Below are 13,375 nucleotides of genomic sequence, written 5' to 3' on the forward strand. Positions count from 1 at the left end.
TCCCAAAGTGCTGGGATTACAGGCTTGAGCCACCGCGCCCGGCCTTTTTTTTTTTTTCTTTTTGAGACGGAGTTTTGCTCTTGTTGCCCAGGTTGGAGTGTAATGGCATGATCTTAGCTCACGGCAACCTCCACCTCCCCAGTTCAAGCGATTCTCCTGCCTCAGCTTCCCAAGTAGCTGGGATTACAGGCATGAGCCACCATGCCCAGTTATTTTCGTATTTTTAGTAGAGACGGGGTTTCTCCACGTTGGCCAGGCAGGTCTCGAATTCCTGACCTCAGGTGATCTGCACGCCTTGGCCTCCCCTAGTGCTGGGATTACAGACTTAAGCCACCGCGCCCAGCTGCGATGCTTAATTTTATGTGACTGCTTGACTGGCTATGGGGCCCAGTTGTTTCTTCAGACAGCAGTCTAGATATTTATGTGAAGGTATTTCTTAGATGCTGTTAGCATTTCAATCAGTTAAACTCTGAGTTAGACAGATGACCCTCTGTTTTTTGAGTGGACATTATCAAATCAGTTGAAAGCCTTAAGAGAAAACGCTGAGGTTCCTCAGTGGGGAAGGAATTCTGCCTCCAGAATGCCTTCAGATTCAAGATGGCAGCATCAACTTCTGCTAGAATTTTCGGTTTGCCCACCTGTTCTACAGATATTACACTTGCCTGCCCCTACAATCAGATGAGCCAGTTTCTTAAATCCCTCTTCATGTTTCTGTATATCTATATCTCTCTATATGAAATCTATTGATTCTGTTTCTGTGGAGAACTCTAATACACTCTCACTGGTTCTGTAAATTTAAACCTGACCCTTAACCGCACAGTGTCGTGGTTTCCTAGTTAATAAAATAGAAATGGGAAATCTTTTTCTTGAGGTTTATAAGAATTCCATGAGGAAACACATATAAAGGAATAAGCACAGCATTGGATGCATGGAAAATATTTAATAAATGGTAGCAATTATCAGTATTGTCAGAGAGAGGATTTATAACACCTGTTATCAGATCCCAAGGATATTGACTGCTCTCACTTTTAAATTATCCCAGCTTTTCTAGAGAAAAATAATTTGCAACATACTATTTATAGAATAGCATTTATGTGATCATTTGTGTCTCACATAAAATAACCTAAATGACACCTCATCATTTCCCTTATATAAATCTGCCTTTACACTGATGGGTGTGTTATTACCACTCTTGCCTGCTTCATCTCATCTTTTCAACACAATACCTTAAAATAAGTAATATTTTGTGACTTTTAGGATAGTTGTGTTTACTTGTGTGAGAAACAAAAAGAAAATGGCTGCATTTTATTTGACTTTGCATTTAAATGTTATTTTAGTGATAAGAATTCCTGTAATATCTGAAATCTGAAATTTTCTGCCAACAATTATTATCTGTCATCACTCTGAGATATTGAGAACACTACAAACTTCCTCTGTATTACTATGCTCAAAATAGGTCAAAGGCATATCCCTTTCATATTACCTTAATTCCATGTAGGATTTCTTTGAGTAGCTTTATCTGTTTATCTTTGTTCTTTCTTTGGCTTTTCTATTTAATGGAAAGAAAATAAAAGAATATTTGACAAAATTGGTAATACTTTTACTGATATGTCCAGAGCTATTTTTAAAATATGCTCTATTTTCTCTATTTTATTTAAGATTTAGTGGAGAAAAGCATCTTACAATATTTATACATTATTCTATTGACAATGTTGGAAGACAGTTATAAATAGGTAACTTGAACATAGTCAACAGGAGAATAGTAGAAAAGTAGAAAATATAATACCTATTTAAACATACTTTGTTTAAAATTGAATAATAACACCCATATTCTACTAAGATAGAACACATTTCTAAAAACTCCATTAACTGTTTATATACATACTTATAACAGAAGTGTCACAAGAATAAAAATAAGGCTCTCTATAAATTTTATTTGTTCTTTGGGAATTAGAATAATTAAAATGTATATTTTCAAATCCATTTCCTTTTCTTTATTTAAATGTTATGCAATTGTGTTTTTATTCAAATATTTAAGAAGTATAATATTTTATACTTGTTTGGGTATCGTTTCTTAAGTGTTTTCTCCATTAACATTGGCACTTTGTGTTATATGTCATAAGTATTTGTATATCTTATGAAGAATGCATTTACAAGCTAATATCCATCATATTATGTGTGTGATTTAATACTAATAATATCATGTGTGTGATTTAAAGACATATTTCCTTTTCTTTTCTTTTCTTTTTTTTTTTTTGAGACGGAGTTTTGCTCTTGTTGCCTAGGCTGGAGTGCAATCGCATGATCTCGGCTCACCGCAACCTCTACCTTCCAGGTTCAAGCGATTCTCCTGCCTCAGCCTACCGAATAGCTGAGATTACAGGCATGCGCCACCACACCCGGCTACTCTTGTATTTTAGTAGAGACAGGGTTTCTCCATGTTGGTCAGGCTGGTCTTGAACTCCTGACCTCAGGTGATCCACCACCTCGGCCTCCCAAAATGCTGGGATTACAGATGTGAGCCACTGTGCTCCGCCTAAAGGTATATTTTCTATTTAGTGTATTTGGACATAATATTGAAATCTTTTTGAAGGTTATAGGACTCTAAGGTTCAAAAAAGATTTTTGCATTCTTAATGTGCCTTTAAATAGGAGTTTTTAAAATCCAGAATATATATTTTTAAAACTGGTTAAAAGTATTTGTTATAATTATAAACAAATCTGTTATTCTAAACTCTAGCATGCTAAGTACCTTTACTTCATAAATATACGCTATTTTCTAGTTTTTATGTTTAAAGATCAGTCACCTTTTACTTGAAAAATTAAGAAAAATATAAAATTTTATATAAGTTTTAGTCAGTTAGGGGTATTAAAATAATAAGTAAAAATCTACCCTCCTTCTGTCGAATTCTACTTTACAGGTAACTATTCGTTAAAGACTGATGCTTTATCTCTAGATTACTTCTATGCTTATGAAAATATATTTATAGCTATATATCTTCATCTATTTACCTCTCCATCACACATATGTGTATAGATATATTCACATTTTAATAATGGATCAATGATATAGCTACATATATGCATGATATACATGCATATATTTAATCTACTTTTTGCTTTAAAACATGATTGACACATTTCCATGTCAATATATATTGTTAATCTTTGATCCATTTAAAATTATAAAATGTTTTCATAAGCAATACATCCGCCTCTGTTAATTTAACATGTGAAAGCATCTATCTCATTGCAGGGTGATTTCCTTCAATGCAGGATTCTATTTCTTACAGTACAGCATAGTGCACACTGTCTAACACATGGTGGAATGTCAAAACATATATTGATGGTAAGATGAATGGCTGATTATAAAGGAAGAAGCATTTCCTGTCTGCTTGCTGCAATACCTCACTTTTCAAACAACCAAGCATACCCCTACCTCCAGGCTGCATGCATACCCTTCCCTTTGCTTGGCATGTCTTTCCTCAGACGTCCACATGAATTACTCCTTCACCCTGTTGATATACCATTCCCTTCCTGAGGACTTTCCTGATCCTAAATGTAAAATGGTATTCTTTGTCTCTTTATCACTATATCTTTACTAAATCTTCTTCATATACAAATGTTTTCTATCTATTTATTTACTTGCTTAATGTCTGTCCCCTCCACTACCCCTCATGAGAGCTGGACTTAGGAGTTCTCCTCACTGCTGTACTTCCTGTGCCTAGAACACTGGCTGACATAGGATACATGCTTGGTTAATGCTGGTTGAGTGAATAAGTAAATGATAAAATTGGATGACTTCCATTTATAACTGTCTCTATATGATTAGGAGATGGTGATTGTTCACTTAAGTCAGAAAAACTCAGCTCCTGTTTGACACGTGTAACATGAGGCAGTCATTTTCTTACCTTTAACTTTTTTATTTTAGTTGCAGCTAAAGCATTTATTGGTATAACAAACACAAGGACTGCCACCCCTGCTAACACTGCTGGGCCCAGCTCTTGCCAAAGGAGATATATGGCCATTAGGATTTGAAAGGGGGCAGACCAGAGGAGATTGAGGTTTGCTGTCAAGTCCATGAGTTGCTGAGCATCCACTGACATCAAGTTAATAATTTCCCCAGTGGAAAACTTTTGTCGAGAAACATTTGATAAAAGTAGGGCCTATAAAAAGAGAAGCAGAATATTTTAGAGTTCTGTGATTATGGGACATCTTTATAGTCAAACAATGGTAACTTTTATTATCAATGTTTAATATAATTAGGAAAATGTACAAGGTTATTTATGTACTGGGACATTATAAAACGCAGAAACATGATTTTTAGGTGACGAAATATAATTAGTGATTAAAGTATATAGTCTTAGAATAATGTTTATTGCCAGAGAGTAACATTTGGGTTTCCAAACAATAAGAATTTATGGAATACTATGCAGCCATAAAGAGGAAAGAGATCATGTCCTTTACAGGGACATGGATGGTGCTGGAAGCCATTACCCTTAGCACACTAAGGCAGGAACAGAAAACCAAACACCACATGTTTTCACTTATAAGTGGGAGCTGAACAATGAGAACACGTGGACCCATGGGGAACAACACACACTGGCACTTGTCATGGGGGTGGGGGCAGAGGGAGGGAGAGCATCAGGAAGAACAGCTAAAGGACACTGGGCTTAATACCTAGGTGATGGGTTGATCTGTGCAGCAAATCACATGCAGCACATGTTTACCTATCCTGCACATGCACTCCGGAACTTAAAATAAAAGTTGAAGAAAAAAAGAGAACCCTCAATAACTTGTTAATTGCCAAAAAAAAAAAAAAATCTCTTCTAGATATATTAAGGCTCTCCTCCATTTGGTGGTATCCCCATAATGCTAAACCATCTAAATATTATCAATACAAAGTACACAAATGCATCAATGAATATCTAATGAACACTGATGAATAGTTTTATGCTTGAAATTGTGGACCATTTGAAAAGGACACAGTTTTATTTCTCAAAGTGATTACAGTCTATCTGTAAAGCTACACACACACACACACACACATACACACACACATACATACTGTTTTTTCTGTAAGTGTAAAAACAGCAATAAGGGCCATGGGAACTTAGAGATGAAAGTACTCAAAAGGTGTCATAGAGCAGATGCAAATACATCTTTTCTTCCAACTCCCAATTCTCACTTTCCACAAGTGTGTGTTACTTAATATGTGTATACTGAATCCAGTACCCCCAAGCACAATTATTGGTAACTTCTTAGAAAAGATGAGGATAGAAATTGATTTGTCTAATTATTCATCCATTTAAAATTCCCAGTGAAATACATAAACAACTGTAAAAGTAGTGGGAGATTTGTATTTGTACAAATCTGGAAACTGGACAAAGTTTCATTTATATATCAAAAATTTTATGAAAACTTCCCTGCATTGATTTAAAGAGAGACAGGACTGAGACTTGGGGATAGCAAGAGAAAATGAAATACAGGAGTCACTCTAAATCTATCTATTCAATATATTTAAAAAAAATGGAAAAGCCCATCTGGAATATAGTAGGTTGGGCCCACAGTGGAACATATAGCCAGGAACATATAGCCAGGTATATGTCATCAGCCGTTTATGTGTCTTCTTTGGATAAATGACTATTCAGCCTTAAAAAAAAAGAAGACAATTCTGCAATATGAGACAATATTGATATACTTTAAGATGTTATGCTAAGTGAAATAAGCTAGATACAGAAAAATAAATACTGGACGAGTTCGCTTATATGAGGTATCTAAAATGGTCAATTTCATAAAATCAAAGACTGGAATGGTGGTTCCAAGGGTGGTGGGGGCAAGGGAAAACTGGAAAGTTAGTACTCAACAGGTACAAAGTTTTAGTTAACCAAGATGAATAAGCTCTAGAGATCTGCTGTAATATATTGCACCTATAGTTAACAATAAACGCATTTTAAGTTTAAAATGTATTAAGAAAATACATTTCATGTTAAATTTTTTTTTACAATAATAGAAAAAAACTCAATTGTTTTAGACTATTAGAGAAAATACTGAAAGTTATGGTAAGATTGAAGGTTATTTGTATGGCATTTCTAGCACTAGGGGAATTTTTTCAATTTTTTGAATTTCTTTCAGCATTTTTTTCTGCCAAAATTCACAATCCAGTAAGGGCAATTTAGTTACCATTTATTGCTAAATTATACAATCTAAGCTGCCTTTTGTTATACGAAACAACTTGAAAGAGTACTGTAATATGGCCAATTACAGTGGATGGTGTAACATTTCTAGAATTGTTTGGTAGGAAGTACTTTAGTCTGTTACAGGAGGAAAAATGTGATTCAGATGAAAAGAAAGGAAATCTAAAACAATGTTAAAAGTTTAGAAGCTTCTAAGTACTCTTCAATCAAAATGAAAATTAACTAGGTCATTTGTTACCTAATCAATTTTTCTAAGAAACTGTTACTTTAAACTTCTATCCAAGTTTTAGATTTGTTTTTTACAGTATTTTCATATCATATAAATCTTAATACACACACTCACACACACACACAAAGTTGTGTGACTTATCTGTTTTAAAAACTTCATTCATTTCCCTCACTGAATTATGCTCTAAGAAAATTCACACGAACCAGATATAGTTCTAAGCCCCACAGTCTTGATTATCACTAGTTCAGTCCTTAATATTTCATTTTATAAACTGATGATGAAATTTGTTTTGCAATTTCACATTCTTCTTCTTATATATTTGTTATTTTCTAGACTCAATGCCAAGACCCTAGTTCTTCATTTCTTTATTTCTTGAATTATTGCAGTAGCTCTAAGGGTCTCCTTCTTTTCTGTCTCATCTGTTTTTAATCCTTTTGTCCTATCATCCGTCTTATGGCTCAAATGGATTCCAATTTCCTATAGAATTAAGGTGCATTTTAAAAATATAGTTTTCAAGTTTTTTTTAAGCAATCCCTTCTGCCTTTACTATCTCTCCCACCATTCTGGACATGAAACATTGTCTCAAGCCAAATTAATCTACTCACCATTGTCTGAGCAGGCCTTGTACACATTTCTGTACCTTTTTTCTTCTATGTTATTCCAACATCAGAGCCTTTACCCCATGCAATGCATCCTTCCATTATTCCATGACCCACATCATGCAATATTAACCATGAAACTTTTCCTGACCATCCTAGCTGCAAGTAATACACATCATTTAATGTAGAGCTGCAACGGCTCCAAAAATTCCCATCCCAATGGTCTTCAACCAGAAGTATGAGAAATGGTAAAGCTGAAGGTGGTACCACGTACCACTTATAAGAATGCATTCTTCAATCCCTTTTGTGCCAATAAATATGCCGGGATTCTCTTTCTGACTCTAAGAGCAGGGTTTGGATTCTGTCTCTCCTTCTCCTGACTATACTTAAGTATCTCTACTTTAAGAATGTAACTAAATGTTTACCAGGTTTTTTTTTGCATTTTATAATTACCATAATTAAAGTTAGATAACATCTTTAAACTACAAATGGAGACAGTGTAGCACCATACTAGCCAGTATGGTAGCCACTAGCCAGATGCAGTTATTACATTAAAATTTAAAGTAATTAAAACTAAAAATGGACTTCTTTAGTTGCACTAGTTACATTTCATGAGCTCAGCAGCCATGTGTGATTAGTGCCTACCATACTGTACAGTGCAAATACAGAACATTTTTAAAAAATCACAAAAACTCTATTGGACAATGCTTAATGGAGGAATGCCCCCAGACTGCCCATATTAAACCCAGATCTAATTGTTGTTTCTTTTTTTAAAATTTCTTGTTTTTTATTTTATAGATTTAGGAGGTACAAATGCAGCTTTGTTACATGGCTATATTGGTTCATGGTGTCATCTGGGCTTTCAATGTAGCCATCACTCAAATAGTGCACACTGTCCCAATTAAATAATCTCTCATCCCTTACCTCCACCCACCCAGCAAGCCATCCTAGTCTCCAATAGCTATTATTTCACTCTGTATGTCCATGTGTACACATTATTTAGCTTCCACTTATAAGTGAGAACATGTGGTATTTGACTTTCTGTTTATGAATTATTTCACTTAAGATAAGGGCCTCCAATTCTATCCATGATCCAGCAAGTGTGACATGATTTCATTCCTTTTTTATGACTGAGAGTATTCCGTGGTGTGTGTGTGCGCACACACACATATACAGCATATTTTATTTATCTGATCATCTGTTGATGGACACTGAGGTTGATTCCATATCTTTGCTGTTGTGAATAGAACTATGATCAACCTACAAGTGAAGGTATCTTTTTGATGTAAGGATTTCTTTGGAATCATGTTTTGTTTTTAGTCTCCAAGAAGTTCCATGCAACTTGCACCTGTGAACTAAGGGGTAACAGAATCGTAGTTTTGAGATCACAGAATCTTAAAGTCATCAAGTGGAAGGAGGCCCATATTCTTTCTTGCAAACCTAAAAATGACATTCCCTGAACTTTATTCCAAACTTACACTAGTAATTGTGGATGAATAAGGAACAAAGCACATCCTGATACCTTCACCCATGATATACTTTGGCTCTGTGTCCCCACCCAAATTTCATCTGGAATTATAATCCCTGTGTGGTGAGGAAGGGACCTGGTGAGAGGTGATTGGATCATGGAGGCAGTTTCCCCTATGCTGTTCTCATGATAATGAGTGAGTTCTCATGATATCTGATGGTTTAAAAGTGGCACTTTGCCTTTTGCTCTCCCTCCAATGCTCTAATCATGGAATGAAATCCTGTTCCATATGCACTATATACCAAAACAAGTGTTAGCATTCAAACCAGTTTCTAGATTCTTCTGTATCTTTATTCCATATTGGAGGCAGCACATACTGCCTCTAGAATTAGGACCGGACAGCCCCTCTAACCCGTATTTTGACCTAGTTCTACAGAGCTAAACTCTGCTGCAAGTTCAGTTACCACTTACTGCTCAATTTGTACTTGACTTTCCAGGATCCATAAAACCACTGCATGCCCCCATTGTGGCCCAACAGAGCAAAATGGCCTGTAATGCTTCATGTCCAGCTCAGCCCAAATTAATCTTAAACAATCTCTAAGGAATTATACAAGGTCTAGCCCCTGTAGTCACTATTCCCACTTTGCAATAGACTCAACGATGACACTTGTTTCCCTTTTTATTTCTTACAGCTTGCTCTAATTTCTATTTCAGTCTGTTCTGTTTTTACATTTAAGGTGTTGGGGCTCAGAACATGACACCCCAAAATATGGCACCTTGGCATGCTGAGCACATGGAACTGAAGAACACTGGGAAAGCCTCAGAAGCAAAGTCTCTCTGACCCTCTCCAGCCCTTTTGTCTCCCCCTCCTCTTTCTTTCCTTTTTCCAAAATTGAGTCACAGGAACTAGAACCCCTCTCCCTACAAACAAGACATTTAATTTAGAAAGATAACACTTTTTCCCTTATCTCTTGAAGACCATCATGCCAGAAGGCTTCTGTCCAATACCCAGGGAAAGGAATACTATACAGAGAGGCCAGGAAGAATCTGAGTGGAAAGGTCATGCTGGGTTTCTCCTCTCAGTCCATTACTATCAGATCATACCCTTTTGTCTGATCACATTTCTACACTGCTGTCTATTCTTTGTAGAACCTAAGCATAAGAATAGATAGTTTTCCCTGGATCGCTGGGTCTTACTTCTGAAGATGTAAAATTTAATTAAATTAACTTGTTTAATTTTTCTCTTTTCAATCTGTCTTTTGCTATAGAAGTGTCCCACTGCAACTCTTATGGTGGGTGAAAAGAGGTATTACACCTTTCTGCCCCTACAAAGGACTGCTTTTATTTAGAGCAGTTTTAGGTTCACAGCAAAACTGAAAGGTACAGAGAAATCCCATATACTCCTTACCCTGCATGTGCATAGCCTCCCCCATTATCCTCCACAGAGTGGTACATTTGTTCCAGCTGATGAACATACATTGACACATCATTATCACCCGAAATTTGTAGTTTGATTAGGGTTCACTCTTGGTGTTGTACATTCTGTGGGTTTGTACAAATGTATAATGACGTGTATCTACCATTATACTATCACACAGAGTGGTTTATTGCTCTAAAAGTTATCTGTGCTGCACATTTTATGCTTCTAAATTCATTCTTTCATGGCAGTTAAGTCTTTTATGCTTGTAAATCCACTTACATCTCATGTCTAACCTCCAATGCACTAATCATGGAATAAAATCCTGTTCCATATGTACTATATACCAAAACAAGTGTTAACATTCAAACCAGTTTCTAAATTCTTCCATATCTGTACTCCATATTGGAGGCAGCACATACTGCCTCTAGAATTAGGACCAGGACAGCCCCTCTAATCCTGTATTTGGACTGAGTTCTACAGAGTTAAACTCTGCTGCAAGTTCAGTTAGCATTTACTGCTCAATTTGTACTTGGCTTTCCAAGTTCCATGAAACCACTTCATGCCCCCATTGTGGCCCAACAGAGTAAAATGGCCTGTAATGCTTCATGTCCAGTTCAGCCCAAATTATAATACTTCCTTCCCCTTACACGAAGTCAATAGCTCTCTCAAAGACCTTTACAAGACTTTCTGTGTGAAAACTTCCTTAGATGTGTACAACCCTTTTAGATTTCCTATTCATCTGATCTCTTATAAAATCTGCATTTAGTTCCACATTTGTTATTTATGCTAACACTTCCCTCAATTTATTTGGAAAGCAGGGGCTCACTTGTTCATTCATGCATTCATTCATTTATTCATTCAGTAATCTAACTTTAATAAAGTATAAAAGTCATTGTCTTATATGATGAAGATACAACAGGTAAATAAATTTATATTCCAAATGCTGATGAACCTACAATTTGTATCAGAGTGCAAAGCAGGAACAAAGTACACTTATTGCTTGGATAACTATTTGATAACTAGGGGAAGGAGAAAGCTCTTTAACTGTTTATAATTATGTTATAAATAAAATACCCTCCATGATAAAGAGGCAGTGTTTAAAATGGTATTTTCAAAAAAGGACTAATTAAACTTTAGGGTTATGCCAGGAATAAAGATCAGCCAAGTTTGGGAGGCAGGACTTAGAATAAAAGAGCAACGGAGAATGACTGTATAAAAATGAATGACTTTATTGCCCAAAAATGAAGTTCACAGAGGAGAAAGCAAAAGGTAATATGAAGATTAAAAATAATATTGTGAAAAGGAGAGTTTTATTGATGCATGCATACAGAAAACCATGAAAATATTCAATTCCATTCACTTTGTGAATAGCAGTTAGGTGGCATAAGAGTAAACAGAGATTATCATTTAATTTAATGGATTAAGGCTGACTAGAATTTGTAAAGACCAGAGAGAGAGAGAGAGGAGAGAGCATGCACTAAAGAGGAATTAATGCAACCAATATCCATGAGCCAAAGTTCTTTTAAAGCAAAACAAATGTATATACAAAGGATTTCCTAAGGTGTTTTTGATATACTCCCCTATTTTTCTAGTCCCCTTATTTTAAAGCACATAAAGGAGTAGTCCCTCTAGAAATGGGAATTCCTTGGAATTTTTACCTTTTTGTAGATCAGTCCATTTACAGCTGTTTTAACTTTTGCTGAGGTGAGCATGTTAAAACGTTGATATTGCTGAAGAATCAGAGTTTGCAGAAAGACTACAACGAAAAGTGCCATTGCATAGCCGTAGCCATTCCAGCCAAAATCTGAGCTGTGTTCACAGAAAATGATCATTTGCCTGAATGTCATAAAAATTGAGAAAGGGTAAGAAATGTTAAACATCTGAAGTAGTTAAATGCTTATGAGAGTTTAGCACTGTCAAAATGTTACACACACACACTCCTACCTGTTCTTTTTCTCTACTTGCTTAATTTGGTATTTGTCCTCCCGTCCCCCACTTTTTTTTTTAAGTAAAATCAGAAATCCCTTCCACTGGCTTGTGAGTACGAGGTTATTTTCTGGTTTTCACATGGCAGGCCCATCATATAATTAACTTTTCTGGTATCACTTCATCAGAAAAGTCGAGACGTAGATACATGTAAAACTTATTTTTTTCTCAAAATTATGTGTTTTATCAAATACAGGGAAACATGACAACCAGAACGTAAGGAAGAGATCCTTCAGTATGGTACACAGGTGCTGCTTTTTTTAAAAAAAAAACTTGATTTATATCTCATGTTTTATTTTCACTTTTATCGATAACCAATTTCTTTTTTCTCTACTTTTCCTTATTTCCTCTTAAGTTTGTGACAGCATGATCAGGATGATTAGGGCCAATCCTGGGGTGCAGAAAAACAGTGGGGATGGTTCTAATTACAAGTATCTTGGCTGATAGTCCCTCAACTATAACCATTGTCTAAAACTCAGAGTGCCTGAGTTTGGTAATAATATTTTAAGCATGATTTTAAATTGCATCAATGTAACTGAAAATAATATTTAATTTAAAAGACCACATAGCCCATGCAACATGGTGAAAACAATTTGGGCATATACTGTGACATAACAAGTTAACATGCCATTTATTTTGCAGGCTTACTATTTTGGGTTTTATTTAGTAATCCTTTCTGTTTCATATGTAAAGGTATAGTATTAGAGGTTTGATAAGTGGACCTTTTTCACTGTAAACTCTGGAGATGCAAAAATGTCCTATATCATTGTAATGTGCCATTTTGAGTGAATCCATAGGTTAGTAGAACTAAAATCAAACCATATGCAATTAGGTTTGACTATATCTACCCTTTTCTCAAAAAAATATTATATTTGAAAACTCATTCTTTTTTTTTTTTTTTTTTGAGGCAGAGTCTCGCTCTGTGGCCCGGACTGGAGTGCAGTGGCCAGATCTCAGCTCACTGCAAGCTCCGCCTCCCGGGTTTACGCCATTCTCCTGCCTCAGCCTCCCGAGTAGCTGGGACTACAGGCGCCCGCCACCTCGCCCGGCTAGTTTTTGTATTTTTAGTAGAGACGGGGTTTCACCGTGTTAGCCAGGATGGTCTCGAAAAAACTCATTCTTTATAAAAGTTTAATTTTTTTTTTTTGAGACAGGGTTTCACACCTGTCGCCCAGGCTGGAGTGCAGTGATGGGCTCTTGGCTCACTATAACCTCTGCCTCCCAGGCTCAAGGAATCCTCTTGCATCAGCTTCCTGTGTAACTGGGATTATAGATGTGCGCCCCCATGCCTGGCTAATTTTTGTATTTTTAGTAGAGGCAGGGTTTTGCCATGTTGCCTAGGGTAGTCTTGAACTCCTGATCTCAAGTGATCCACCCACCTTGGGCTCCCAAAGTGCTGGGATTACAAGTGTGAGCTACTGCACCCCGCCAAAAGTTTAAATTTTTAAGTAGTAAGTAAAGCATAAATTTCTAGGCT

General features: G+C 36.1%; 1 protein-coding gene across 1 annotated transcript in view; it reads right to left on the reverse strand.

Moving 5' to 3' along the window:
* LOC105519904 (multidrug resistance-associated protein 1-like) overlaps positions 1–13,375 on the reverse strand; it is a 97,118-nt gene that overhangs the window by 66,582 nt on the left and 17,161 nt on the right. Inside the window, exons 5-7 of the mRNA XM_011953440.1 lie at positions 11,571–11,748; positions 3,911–4,165; positions 1,484–1,549 (exon numbers count right to left, since the gene is read on the reverse strand). Coding sequence (XP_011808830.1) covers positions 1,484–1,549; positions 3,911–4,165; positions 11,571–11,748 — 499 coding nt within the window. The remainder of the gene's footprint in view (positions 1–1,483; positions 1,550–3,910; positions 4,166–11,570; positions 11,749–13,375) is intronic.

The sequence above is a fragment of the Colobus angolensis genome, unplaced genomic scaffold (genome assembly GCF_000951035.1).
Source record: "Colobus angolensis palliatus isolate OR3802 unplaced genomic scaffold, Cang.pa_1.0 Scaffold360, whole genome shotgun sequence".
Lineage (NCBI taxonomy): Eukaryota > Metazoa > Chordata > Mammalia > Primates > Cercopithecidae > Colobus > Colobus angolensis.